The following is a 14,089-nucleotide window of genomic DNA, read 5'->3' on the forward strand; positions in this document are numbered from 1 at the left end:
CACTGCTGGGGAGGTGGGAGGGAGCCCGTGGTGGGATGGGGACCCTCCCCCACCATGGGCTGCCCTCGGGCTCATTTTGTGGCACTGGGAGTAGAGGCTGCTCCACCACCCCCAGTGCCAGCTGGAATTCCCAAATCAGGGACACCTGGGGCTGGCAGGGATCACTCCAGCAAAGGCAGGACCTGACCCTGGCACTCCTCAGCCCCAGGGGTCTGCTGGGCACCAGCCCTGGCAGTGCCCGGGCAGCTCAGACACAGGCTGAGGTGCTGAAGTAAAAGCAGCTTGCAGCAAGTGCATTCTCCTGCAGGAACTGGGCAAAGCCTGGGGAGATGCTCCATCCTCCAGGGTGAGGGGCTCCTCTGCACAGAGCTTGGGGCCCAGGAGCCAAACGCCAGCCACAGGGAGCACAACGTGACATCAGGAGAGCAGGAAAGCTAGCCAGGCTCTCCTGGCACCTCCCTGCAGTCTGGAAGGAAAAAAAGCCCTGAAGGTGCCAAGGGAGTTAAAATAAATAAATATCCCTGGTGACACGGGTAATGGGACCCTGAGCTTCAGGCAGTGATGGCAGAGGAGCTGTGGGGGGAGCAAGGAGAGCCCTGCTCCCTCCTGCACCCCAAAATCCCTCATCCCTCCTGAACCCTGAAATCCCTCATCTGCCCTGTGCCATCCCCTGCACGACCACGAATGACCCTGCTCAAACATTTCAAAGCACAGGAGGCAAACCCTTATCTTCCACAGGAAAAGAATTATTTTATTAAGCATTTTTAAACAGCTACTTAACATTTACTCAAGATAAAAATATGTACAATATCCCACCTTGAAGGCAGCTCCAAAATATAAACACTGTACCTCTCCCGAGAGAAAAACGGAATATTCTTCTCTTCAAAAAAAAAAAAGACAACCCAGAAACAAGAATACATTCATATTTCTCACTTCTTTATGCTCAAGTAGTTATACAAATAATAGACATCTGAAACCTTTTAACTTTTAATATATTTATATAATATATATATATTTATAACAGGATTTTACAAATAAAGGCAACAACTGTATACCAAAAAAACCCAAAAAACCAACAACAAAATAAACGTTAGAACACAATCTGCAATCAAGCATAGTGCATCTCAACAGCTGGTGCAATGGGAGGGCGACATGAGGATCCAGACAGGGGTTCTGCTCACCAGTAAGGAAAAAAAAAACCTACCAAAGAGCACTGCCTTCAGCAGTGACGTTTGGGGTTTTTTAATGAAAAAGAAGCTGAACTGGAGAGGATGTTCCTCTGCGGAGGAAGCCCCTGGCAGCTCACAGGACCAGTGTCACCACCCGAGCCCTCTCTCCTTAACGCGGGGATGTGAGCCAGCTTTGCCAGGAGGAATCCAGCTGCTCAAACCCTGCTGGCTCCTGTGGAAATCCCAGCCTTGCCATTGTCCCAAGGCACTGCCAGGGGCACGTCCAGCAGGGATGGCACTGCCAGCTCCCTCCGGCAAGAGCCCGACCTGCCCGGCCGGGAGCGCCGCGGGGATTGCCCGGGGAGAGGCTGGAGCCGGTGCCAGCAGGGAAACCAGCCCAGGGACAGCTCCTCCCGACCCGGAGATCCCGGGCACGGCTCCTCCCGACCCGGAGACCCCGGGCACGGCTCCTCCCGATCCCGGGCACGGCTCCTCCCGATCCCGGGCACAGCTCCTCCCGACCGGGAGATCCCGGGCACGGCTCCTCCCGAGCCGGCCCAACGTAGCAGCTCGAGTTACAGGAAGGGCACAGGTTAATTTATTTATTAGATGAACGCCATGGAAAGCTCCAAGCAGCAGCTACCTTTTATTTGTTAAAAAAATACCTATCTAAAAGTAAAGGTGTGGAGAGAAACCTCTCTTAGGTCTGCCTGACCTGTGTGTGACCAGGCAGTGACTGCTGCCCTGCTCCTCCTGGTGACATTGCTGCCCCTGCAGTGACCAGTGCCCTGCTCCTCCTGTGCTCACAGTGGCATTGCCACCACCACACCACAGTGATGTTTCCCTGCTCCTGCTGTGCTCGTGGTGGCATTGCCACCACCACCAGTGACACTGCCCTGCTCCTGCTGTGCTCGTGGTGGCATTGCCACCACCACCCTGCCACGCTCGGGGTCACTGGGGCACCAGTCCAGCCAGATGAGCCAGCGGGGCCGTTGCCTCCAGAGCCGCTCAGGGAAGTACCATGGTTTATATTCACTTATTTTGTATTTGCAGACCCTAGAACCAGGTCTGCCCAATGGAATATTTCTTCACAGTTTTGCAATAGATTCGCAGCTGACCGAGTCAACTGTTGTTCTGTAGATGTGGAGAGGGAAGAAGGGAAGGGGCCAAGCACAAAACCCTTCTTTAATCTTTTGGAAGCAGTTGTCAATCGCTAACCTGGGCACATCCTTCATCCCTCTCCAAGCTACCTGACAAGTCAGAGAAAAGGGATTTAGCTTCCTACGCACAGTGAACCTTGTCCCCACACCTCAGTCCAGCCAATATATAAAAGTGAAACAGTCTCTCAAACTAAAAAAAAAACAGAAAAAAAAAAAAAAAGAAAAACCAGTCACACTGCGCTCAGTCTTTGGTTTCCAAGTTCAAAGGAGGAATCTGCTTCAAAGCTTGAAGCAGAGCCGAGGAGTCGATGGGGGAATGGGCCGGTACAGGAGAAGGGAGTCTCTGGGGCATCAGCAGAGGGGGGGAGATTTTGTCGGGGTTCATGAAGCCCGTCAGAGCTGCGGCAGAGGCCGGCAGGCTGGGGTACAGCACGGGGACCGAGGCCGGGTACCAGCACTTCTCCAGCATGGGCAGGTAGGCGGTGGCGGACGGCGGGATCAGGTAGAAAGGCAGGCACAGGGGAGGCTGGTGAGCGTGGGGGCCCAGGAAGCTGCTGGAAGAGCCCATCATGTCACTGCCAAAAGGGCCCTCGTCCTGCGGCAACTCCAGCCTGCTCCTTTTGGCCGGCGGGTCCTCAGTCTCTTGCTTAATAGAGCTTATTCTCTCCTGGACAGCGTACTTGAGGTCGGTATCCTTTTTGAAATAGGGCTGCTCCGCTTTGGAGTCGCTTTTCTCCAGCTCGCCCCCGTACCCGCTGTCCGTGTCCGTGTCGCTGCCGCTCTGCTCCCCGCTGGAGTGAGCGAATGTCCGCTGGATCACGGGCACGCAGTTCTTCCCGTGGCCCTCGCCCGCCGCGCCCAGCGGCGCCGGCTTCTCCTTCAAGTCCAGCATTTTGGGAGGGATGTCCCCGGCCTTGCGGGCGGCCCCGCCCTGCAGCACCTCGCTGGCCATCCGGTGCAGGTGGCTGACCAGCTGCGACGACTTCAGCTCCTTGCCGTTCTCGTGCTTTGCCAGGTATTGCAGCATTTCCTTGGCACACATCTGGAAACCGGATCGAAACATTTCCTGGCTGGAATCAAGGTTTCTCGATGACAGGTCACCTAAGGAAACATTAACAGAAAGAAATTAAAAATTAACAACATGCTAAATAGTTCCATTTCCAGCTCCGAGGCGGACCGGAGGCGACGCTGGACTTGGGTTACAGCACGGCCAGAGGGGAAAGCACTGGCCAAGCTGGAGTCTATGAACAGAAATCCCCAGATTTCTGCAGAAATGGACAATTCCATTGGAACATCCACCTGTCCGCTTTTACATAAAAAGTTCACGTAAAGTGCTGCCTGCTTTTTTTTTGTTATTTACTGTAAAATCCACCTTCAACAGGTACTGGAGTGCGGGGAGGGGAGTGAGTCAAGCTGTGGCTTCTCCAGGAAACCCCCGGGGAAGGCAGGGCACCTCGCCCTGCACCTCGGGGCAGGGAGCTCCCGGCCCTGCCAGCAGCTCCACCAGCCCCAGGGGACTCCACTGCTCCACTGCACTCCCTGTGGCTGCCGGGGCAGGGACGGCACCTCCCAAAAATTCGGGTTTACTGTGTCTGATTCACGTGAGAGCCACATGTGAAAACAGCAGGAGGAAGTGCATCTAAGGCTGATAAGCTGAAGCACCGGGTCCCCTCTGCCTGCAGAGCACAGGCCAGCTCGGTTATAAAGAAACTTAAAAAGCTTAAGGTTATTTGCTTTCTATACACACTTAAAAAGGTGTGTATAGAAAGCAGATTTATATCTATTTTCAGAGAAAAACAACCAAATAAACCAGACTGCGTCACAAGCACAAATGGGAAGAATCGAATGGCTTTGGAGAGAACCTCACTGCAAACCTGGGCTGCAACTAAAACTACTTAAAACCCAGTTTAATTTCAAACAACTCCCAGGGCACTCTGCATTGACCATCTTGAGCAATGCATCATTTTTTGTGAAAGCTCATGAGCAAAGCCTGAGAAAATGACAGCAGGAAAAGCCAGAATTCCTGTCCCCTCCCTTCTCGGTACCAGGGTGTCACAGGCACATTTCACAGGCTCCCCAGGGAAAGCCCATCACACACACACGGGCTCCCACCCTGCCGGCCGGACACTCACCCGCCTGCAAACCGCTCTGCAAAGCGATGATCTTCTGCTGCTGCTGCTCGATGAGATTGGTCAGTGCCTTCACGTGCTTCAGGGTGAGCTCCAGAACCACAGCCTTCTCCAGGTGCCCTAGAGTCTGGGAGCACAGGGACAGGTTGGCACCCGCCGCCGGCTCGGCCAGGCACGCAGGAGCCGCCGGTGCCTCCCCGGGAGCCGCGGGAGGACGGGCACGGTGAGACCCGGAGCAGGCGGGACTACCGCCGGCAGCATTGCACGGAAATAAGTTAAAAAGCCGGCTACGGAAAAGGCTCTCACGGAACCCTGTGGGTACTTTCGGACCAGCCGCATAGCCCGGAGAGAAGCGTTTTATTTCTGGGTCCTGCCGCCCCTGGCGTGACCGGGGCGGCCCGGCCGGGGACAGCTCTCGCCCGGTGTCGGGGGCGGTCCGGCGGGCAGCCGCAGCTCCCGGGGAAGTTTGGGACGCGCTTACAGCCTGCCCGGGCGTGCGGCACCACGGTGGAAAAAAAATAAAAAATAAAAAAAACCCCAAACCCAGCCCAAATCCGCGGTGAAGCGGCAGCAGAGCGCTGGGAGCTCCCCCCGTCCCTCCGCTCGCACCTACCGTCAGCTTGAGGTGCTCGGGCAGCAGGTCCTTCAGCTGCGCGATGCACTCGTTGATCCTGTCGCGCCTCTTCTTCTCGATCAGCCGGTGCGGCAGCTTGTAGGTCTCCTGCGGGGCCGGGGCAGCGGGTCAGCGGGGGGACAGCGGGGGGACAGCGGGGGGACAGCGGGGGGACAGCGGGGGACAGCGGGGGACAGCGGGGGGACAGCGGGGGGACAGCGGGGGGACAGCGGGGGGACAGCGGGGGACAGCGGGGGGACAGCGGGGGGACAGCGGGGGACAGCGGGGGGACAGCGGGGGACAGCGGGGGACAGCCCGGCCCGGCCCCGCTGCCGCCGCTCCTCCCGTCCCGAGCGCGCCGGGAGCGGCCGAGCCCCCGCCCCGGGAGCGCTGTCACCGGCCGACTCACCCCGTGAACCCCCAGTTTACCCCGTTAATCCCCAATTTACCTTCTCACCCCTCACTGTACCCCATCACCCCCCATTCACCTTGTTGTCCTCGCTCCTCTTTAAGCCCCTCCGGGGCTTGTACACCTGGTACATGTGCGCGAAGTCCAGCCTGCACGGGCGAAAGGAGAGCAGCGCGTTAGCCCCGCGCCGGAGCCGGCGGCGCCGCTCCCCCCGGAGCCCCCCGAGCCCCCGAGCCCCGCTTACCCGGGCAGGTCTCCGCTCTCCAGGGCGGGCAGCTTGCCCAGGCAGCCGGGCGGGGGCTGCGCGCCGGGGACGCGCTCCATGGCGGGGCCGCGGCGGAGCGGGCTCAGGGGCTGCGGGCGCCGCCGCCGCTGCTCATGCCGCGCCCGCGCCGCGCGGGCTGAGGAGCGGCGGGCGGCCGCGGGCCGGGTTAAATGCGGGCGGGTGGGTGGACGGGAGCGACGCGCGGAGCCCTGTGACCGCCGGCACGTCTGGCGGCCGCGCCCCCGCCGCCGTCACATGAGCCTCACGTGGCGCCGGGCGGGCCGGCTCCGCGCCCCCGCACGTGCGGCGCGGCGCGGCGGGGCCGGGCCGGGCCGGGCCGTGCTGTGCTGTGCCGTGCTGTGCCGGGCAGTGCCGGGCAGTGCCACCGCTGCACTGTGCTGTGCTGTGCTGTGCCATGCCGTGCCACCGCTGCACTGTGCTGTGCCAGCACCGTGCTGTGCCAGCGCCGTGCCGTGCCGTGCCGTGCCGTGCCGTGCCTTGCTGTGCCATACCAGGGCATACACTGCTATACTGTACTGTGCTATACCGTGCCATGCTGTGCCATACCATGCCATGCTACATACCATACCATACCATACCATACCATACCATACCACACCATACCATACCACACCATACCACACCATACCATACCATACCATACCATACCATACCATACCATACCATACCATACCATACCATACCACACCATACCACACCATACCATACCATACCATACCATACCATACCATACCATACCATACCATACCATACCATACCATACACTCCATACTGTGCCATACAATGCCATACCATGCCGTGCTATACCGTGCCATACTACGGTGTGCTATACCATGCTATACCGTGCCATGCTGTGCCATACCGTGCCATATATTGCCTTATGTGCTGTGCCATACCGTGTCATACCATACCATACCATACCATACCATACCATACCATACCATACCATACCATACCACACCACACCACACCACACCATACCATACACTCCATACTGTGCCATACAATGCCATACCATGCCGTGCTATACCGTGCCATGCTATGCTGTGCTATACCATGCCATACCATGCCATGCTGTGCCATACTATGCCATACACTCCATACCATCCCATACACTGCCATACCATGCTGTGCCATACCATGCCATACACTGCCATACCGTGCCATACTATACCATGCCATGCCGTGCCATGCTGTGCCATGCCGTGCCCTGCCATACCATGCTGTACCGCTGTTGTGTCCCGAGATCGGGGAGAAAGAAAAAAAAATAAAGGAAAAAAAAAAAAACAACAAAACACCCCCAAAGAGACACAGACACAAAACACGGACACAGAGAAAGCTGCAGCCACGGAAAGTTTGGAAATGTGGGGGAAGAAATAAAGTGAGAGTCGCTAAAATGTGGCTCTGGGGAAGTGGCAGTGCTGCAGGGAAGTTTTGGGGTGGGAGGACCCCATCGCTGGGGGTATCCAGGGCTCGCAGCAACTTGCTCCAGTGGAAGGCATCCATCCCTGCCCATGGCAGGGGGCTGGAACGAAGTGGGCTTTTACGTCCCTTCCAACCCAAACCATTCTGTGATTCTTTGACCAGCAGGAAATTCTCCCCTGTGAGGGTGGGGATGTGCTGGCACAGGTTCCCAGAGAAGCTGTGGCTGCCCCATCCCTGGAAGTGTTGCATGGAGCAACCTGGTCTAGTGGAAGGTGTCCCTGTGCATGGCAGGGCGTGGATGATGGTAACTTTAAGGTCCCCCCAGCCCAGACCCTTCCATGCCATGCCATGCCATGCCCGTGCCAGCCCCTGGACGCCAGCGGTTGCACAACGCCGAGCGATGACAATGGTTTGTGTGTACCTGCCAAGGCAGAGCTCTGCTGGAGGGCCGTGGTCACTTCCCTGCTGAGTGCTGAGCAAGTAGAGGCAGGCTTAGCTGATAAAAGGTGCATTTACCAAGATAAGGGAGCAGCAGAGCTCCAGCACTGAGCTGCTGCTACTGCCTGCAGAGTTCTGGCTGCTCCACCCTGGCAGGAATCCGAGGGCAGGAGGTGCTACATGACAGCACAGAGAGGTTTTAGATGGGTGATGGAGACAGGCTGTTTGAGGCTTACCCCCGCCCAAAGGTGTCTGTTGTTACCAGGAAGAATCCCAAGGGAAGTCAGAGCCTCAGAAAGATGCTAGCCATACATGCAAGGTCTATAAAACCCCCAAATCTCCCCTACAAGCTCCCAGCAGCACCTCCAGTGTGAACACCACAGCACTGGATCAGTGACGTGGGGCTTCCACAGAACAGATGTTTGGGTTGTCCCACTCAACATGGTCCTCCCAGCGTTTGACATCCCAGCCTGCAAACCCGGTGATTATGGCCAAGATCATGGAATCCCAGAATGGTTTGGCTTGGAAGGGACCTTAAAGACTTCTCAATCCAACCCCCTCCATGGGCAGGACCCTGAGGGTCTCTGTGGTGCCACAGCCCCGGCGCCGTGCAGGAGAGGAGCTGGGACTGAGCACGGAGCTCGGAGTGCCACAGAACCACAGCAGAGCTGTGACCTCCCACAGCAGAGCTGCTCTTTCCTGCAGGCACTGAACAAACTCGGCAAGAAGCATCAGGGGACATGAGGGTGATGGTTTCTCCCCTGCTGCAGCTCAGGGGACCAAAACCAGCCTCAGTATCGAGCCCTGGAGCAGAGGGTTTGCTCTCTCTGTGTCCCCAAGACCAAAGCTGTTCTTTTCCAAACAAAGAGTGAAAAAAACACAGGCAATTTTTCATCTGTCCCATCACTGACCCTTCATCCAAGGCAACAGAAATAATTAGAGCTTGCTACAGCCTTTTGCTAATGAAAAATGAGGTTTGGGGCCAACCTGCTCTGCATTCGAAGTTCAAGCTCCAAGAGTACGTGGACGGCTTCATGCCCGTGGATTGTCTGACTCCTGCATGCTCCTTCAGATATTCGGTACATTCCTGCAGTGGGTGGTGAGCCACAAATCAGGGTCAGAGGTAATCCCCAATTATTTAGCCCTTTTACTGTTCTCGTGCTTGCCAAACAATTCTCCATATCAGGATTTGCTCATGACCTTAAGGGACGTTGCCAAGGATTTAGGAGTCCCCCTAAAAAGGAGGATCCAAATGAAGTTATTGCATTCTTGGGCATCAAGTGAGATTGCTCGAGAGTTGAGTTACATTTTCCCGGGGATCAGTTTTCATGAGCAAGGACTGATGCAATCATCAATTCGCCTTCTCGCTTGTGTTTGCTGAATTATTTCTACATGGAGGGCTCCTTTACACCACACGATTCAGGCAGTACCAAAATGTTTAAAAAGGCTGAATTCCCTCAAGCCATCCGTGGAGCAGCAGCTCTCCTGAGCACTCCTCCAGCAGGGCTGGGAGTCACAGGACCGCGACAGCTCTGTCCAAGGGGATTTGCAGCTATTTACAGAGGCACGAGAAGGTGAGAGTCTGGGGGCTGGTTTGGGGGTGGGCTGGGAATCCGAGACTCAGGATCTGCCCCTTCCCCGGGACTGTCCCCTTCCGACCGCAGGGATTTGGGGGAAAACGTTCCAAAAATCCCTGGCACTGCTGTCTGATGGAAGCCTATGTGGGCAGCGCCGGGAGTTAACAGATGGGTTGTGGATTCGAGCTTACGATAAGGTTACTGAGGGTGGTTTTGTTTTAAAATGTCTCTTACTTAATATATCCATGAAGGCCAGGCATGTGCCTGTGGCCTGTAATCAAATCGCTGACTCTCCCCTCTCCCATTTCCAGCAATCCCGGCTCGGGTTACTGGCACCGGAGGTGAAAGCTCAGCCCCGCCGAGGCTGGAGCGGGATGCGCTCCGCCTCGGCATCCTCGGCCCCGGCAGGAACACCCCGTGCTTTCCGCAGCAGGAAAAGCCCAGCGGGAGCCAGGCTGGCTCCGGCAGAGCTGGAGCGGGGCTCTCTCCGTGCTCAGCAAACGGGACGGCTCCGCTGCGCTCCCGGGCCGGAGCGGAGGCTCCGGCGGGGACGGGCAGCGCCTCCATCCCCGAGGATGTGCGGGCAGTGGTCCTGCAGAGTGCGGGCAGGGGGGATGTGGCCAGGCAGCAGCTCCCAGGAGAGCCGCACCTCTCCTTTCCCAGCCCCGTGCCCGAGGCTGTGGCAGAGCCCACACCCCTGAGCCAAGGCCGGTCCCAAGGGACGCCGTGGGACCTCAGCGCAGGGCGTGAGGAGCAGCTTGACACCCACCAGGGCTCCGCCTCAGCCTCCTGGGAGTTGCAAAAGCCCGATTTGGTGTGAGGCCGGCTGGGTTCAGCTGTGTGAGACTCTCGATGGCGCAGCTGGCCGCGCTCGCTGCCGTGGGACCGTCACGAGTCAGAAGCCGAGATTGAACATTGCAAATACGCGCATCCATCGCTGCTTAATTGCACCGGTTTAGGCTGCCACGGGCTCTGCCTGGATAAAGCGCTGGGAAAACACAGCAGGAGCTGTTGTCTGTGCGCCCTCCCTCCGGCACGACCCTGGAGCGCTGCCGGGCACGTGAGAGCTGCGGGAATGACGCTGGCATCGCTCAGCGAAACTCGCCCGAGGACTATTCAAATGAAAGCCATTCCCCTCTTTGAGCTGCGATGTTTGCCAGCACCCAGTGCGGCAGTGGGAGGAACATGTAGGTGGAAACTATTTGGAAGTGGCAAAATGTGTGGCCATTAATAAGAGACTTTAGCCCACTTTGATAGCGTGTTTAATGAAACACGCCGGCTCCCCGGTGACACGCTGCCCTGCCAAGCCCCGGCAGCTCACGCTGTTTAACCAGTTCCCCCCCGGCTCTTGCACCATCTCGTGAGAAAGAACCCCGGGCGTGCACAGCCGGCACACCCCGGGGCTGCAGCGGCCTCAGCTCCGTCTGCACGCAGCCTAATCACGGAATCAGGGACCCGTGGAACGGGCTGCCTTGGAAGGGACCTTAAAGTTACCCAGTTCCACCCCTGCCGTGGGCAGGGACACCTCCCACCTGCCCGGGCTGCTCCCATCCAGCCTGGCCTTGGACAGTGCCAGGGATGGGGATCCACCACCCAGGAACCATTTCAGAGGTGACATCCTGGCTGCTGCAGGTGGGGCAGGGCACAGCGAGGTGTGACAGCAGGGTTTGGAGGATGAGGATGAGGAATCGCTTCTCCTCCCGCTGCTGGCGTTGTCTGGTGGATGCTCTGCACAATGGGATCTGATCACATCCCTCCTCCTGCCTCACATCAAACAGTGAGTCAGCGCTGGAGCCCCATCAGATGTCTCTGCCTCGCCTTTCATATCTGGGAAGCAGAGAGGATGGTGCTCTGTGAGTATGCAAAGCAAGGAAAGCAGGGTGCCTTCAGATCTGCCACTTGGAAAATACCATGTTATTTATTTTCCACTGGCACCCACGTACCCCGGCAGGAATCAACACCACTGAGGCTCCCAGTTGTTCTTTTGGGGGATGCAGGTAACAACAGCTACGGGGCCGAACTGCATCATGGCTGAGTCAAATATTAACATAGAGAATATTCTCCACTTGCTAATTGAGTCCAAAAAATTACACACCCACCCCTAAAAACAATAATAAAATAAAGCTGGGTCAGGCAGAAGAGCCCAGGAGTGTGTTCCTCCTGCAGTTCATGTGAGGACATGAGTGAGTTAAACCTTGGCCTCTCAGCTCAAGGCTTTGGGACAAGTGTGTGTGAGCTCCCTGCCCATGGGGCTGTGAGGCAGCCGAGGGCCAGGCTGGGGGGAGTCGGTTCCAGCTGCAAATGCCATCAGCACAGGGGTGAGCAGGGGCTGCTCCTCAGGGCGTGGGGCACAGGTGAGGCTGTGGCAGGCCAGTGCGGGGAGCTGGGGGCTGCAGTGCTGCCTCGAGGTGGTGGAGCCACCACCTCTGAAAGGGTTCAAGAGCTGTCTGCATGGGGGACACGGTTTAGGGGTGATGGTGGGACTGGATAATCTTGAAGATCAACTTTGCTGATTCTGTGATCCCACGTGATTCTGGGAAGGGGCACACCGGGAACCCAATGGGCTTTGCCAAGATGCCACCAGCTGCTGTGGCTGGAGCCAAGGGAGAACAAGCCCATGTGCTGCACGTGGCCTCCCTTAGCTCAGTCTGGTCTTTGTGTGATCCCACGGGACCTGCTTGGAGGGCTCGGGATGTCCTCAGCTGGCTGAGGGCTGCAGTTGTCGGGGTTAAGGTGGGTGGGCGGCTGTGCTGGGGGAGGAAAAGGATTCCTGGCACTCCAACTCATCAGGACTTAATGAATATTTGGCCCCTTGGAATAAATGGGATGCGAAGAAAATGAAGGCAGAAGGGGAAGTGCAGGTGCACAAGGCCAGACAAGCCACACACATGACATTGTTTCCTCGTCAGGCAGACTGAAAAACCCCTTGGCCAGGAATATCAGAGAGCTCTGGGGCAGTCTGGAGCAGCCGTGGGAGAATGCAACCCATCATTTTCTAAATAAGAAGCCAAACCTCTGAATCCAGATCCACCTCCTCCCAAACTCCCGCTCTGATCCCATGTGCATCAGGAGCCAGATGTGGCTTGGGCATTGCTCCTGCTGCAAATTCAGCTGAAATAAGCACAAACCAGAATTAAATGGAATAGGAAATATTCACAGTATATTTCTGCCTAATCAAGATCACACATAGTTCTGCTGTGTTCCTCCAGCATGGAGCTGGGACACCCCTACATCGCTCCTGGACCCCTCCATGCCAAACACAGCCCTGATTCCAGCCCCCAAAACACCACATGGAAGAGAACGTTTAGGTTTAGGTAAAACAGCCCACCAGGAGAGAGAGGAAGGCAAAGGACACCCAAGGCATCCCCACGAGGAGTAGTATTTGACAGGAATGTCTCTCATAGTGCCCTTCCCTCTGTATCAGCAGGGATCTGGCTGAGAAGTCCTGGAGCAAACCACAACTGAGGGTGTTGCTGTCTTCCCCGAATACTTTCTCTAATGAGGTTTTTAAATAGTTTTGCCCCGCCTACACTGGCAGCCAGAGCGCTTTCATCTCCAGGTGAATGGGAACCGAGGTGGGACTCAGCTGTCTGCCGGGAGGATCATTTCCATACTGCAGCAGGCACGGCAGGGAAGGGCTCCTGCTCCTCCGGGAGCTGATCCCGGCGCAAATATTCACCTCGAGCATCAGCGACCGGGATGCAGGGAGCGCTCGGGCAGCGTGGGCTGGCAGGAGCCGGTGCCTCTGGGCTCACCTGGGCCGGTGAGAGCGGCCCCGAGCCCGCAGGTACCCGCTGGAAAACGAGGTTTGCGAGCAGGACTCCGTCTGTTACAACCTGCTCCGAGTCACCGCGCAGCTCTCGTTCTCGGGTGGCAAAGATCACGTCTGTCCCGGAGGCTTTGGGGTGGGTGTGGAAGCGCTTTCCAGAGAAAAGCAGCTCGCCCCCTTCTCCTCCCCGGCGCTGCTGCCGGCGCTGACGTCGCCGGGGAGGCGAGCGCTCGCCCACCCGCACCAGCCCAGGAGCAGCCCAGGAGCAGCCGGGCTCCCGGAATTCCAGAGCCACCGAGGCTGGAAAAGGCCTCCGAGGTCACCCGGTCCAAGCTGTGCCCGGTCCCCACCTTGCCATCCAGCCCTTCCTTGGACACCTCCAGGGATGGGCACTCCAAACCTCGCCAGGCAGCCCCTGCCAAGGCCTGACCACCCTTTCCATGGAGAAATTCCTCCTCAATTGAGGCCGTTCCCGCTCCTCCCGTCCCTGTTTCCTGGGAGCAGAGCCCCCCGGCTGTCCCCTCCTGTCAGGGACTTGTGCAGAGCCACATTTCCCTGAGCTTCCTTTTCCCCAGCTGCTCTGGTTCCTCTGCAGGGGTCTCCCACAGATCAGAAAATCCTAGGATATCCCGTGCTGGGAGGGGCCACAGGGATCATCAGGTCCAGCTGCTGGCCCTGCACAGGACAGCCCAACACCACAGCAGAGTGGCCACCGTGCTGGCCTCACAGGGCTGCAGGGCTGAGTGGGCTCTGAGAGGTCAGACAGGGCTCCGAGCTCTTCTTCTAAGGCAAAAGGCGTCATTTCATCCCCACATACTCACATGGGCTATACTGCAGTAGTCTGGAGAAATAGAAATGGCCACACAAGCTTATTACAGCCGTCCCTTCTGATTTTATAAAGTGCACGTCCCTATCATGGAATTAAAAGCCCTGGAGAGCTGTGAACATCTGCAGCTGCTGCCCAGATGTGGTTGCCCGGAGCCTGAGCAGAGGTTTCAGGGGAAAACCCCCATCTGCCTCACCCCAAAATCCAAAACAGAGGACACGGGTTTCACTTCATAACCCTCGACCTAACGTCTCCTTGGTCGAGGGTTATGAAGCGAAACCCGTGCCT

The 14,089-nt window shown here is 57.4% G+C and overlaps 1 protein-coding gene and 1 long non-coding RNA gene across 2 annotated transcripts; one reads left to right on the top strand and one right to left on the bottom strand.

Moving 5' to 3' along the window:
- Positions 1-725: 725 nt before the first annotated feature.
- Positions 726-5,901, bottom strand: BHLHE40 (basic helix-loop-helix family member e40). The gene is made up of 5 exons (XM_021528993.4): positions 5,725-5,901; positions 5,560-5,629; positions 5,072-5,179; positions 4,462-4,585; positions 726-3,430 (listed from the first exon to the last, which is right to left on the bottom strand). The coding sequence occupies exons 1-5, from the start codon at positions 5,802-5,804 to the stop codon at positions 2,571-2,573; spliced, it is 1,242 nt and encodes a 413-aa protein (XP_021384668.1). The 5' UTR covers positions 5,805-5,901; the 3' UTR covers positions 726-2,570.
- A 2,991-nt stretch (positions 5,902-8,892) lies between these two features.
- On the top strand, positions 8,893-11,347 carry LOC146766217 (uncharacterized). Its single transcript, XR_014958093.1, has 2 exons — positions 8,893-9,203; positions 9,518-11,347. It is a non-coding gene; the product is annotated as an uncharacterized LOC146766217 (long non-coding RNA).
- The last annotated feature ends 2,742 nt before the right edge of the window (positions 11,348-14,089 follow it).

Source organism: Lonchura striata, chromosome 12 (genome assembly GCF_050655825.1).
Source record: "Lonchura striata isolate lonStrDom1 chromosome 12, ASM5065582v1, whole genome shotgun sequence".
Classification (NCBI taxonomy): domain Eukaryota; kingdom Metazoa; phylum Chordata; class Aves; order Passeriformes; family Estrildidae; genus Lonchura; species Lonchura striata.

Coding starts and splice junctions, on each gene's coding strand:
- BHLHE40 (XM_021528993.4), bottom strand. CDS start 5,804: ATGGAGCGCGTCCCCGGCGCGCAGCCCCCGCCCGGCTGCCTGGGCAAG. Junction 5,630..5,724: donor GAGAGCGGAGACCTGCCCGG/GTAAGCGGGGCT, acceptor TCGCCCGTGCAG/GCTGGACTTCGCGCACATGT. Junction 5,180..5,559: donor AGAGGAGCGAGGACAACAAG/GTGAATGGGGGG, acceptor CCGGCCCCGCAG/GAGACCTACAAGCTGCCGCA.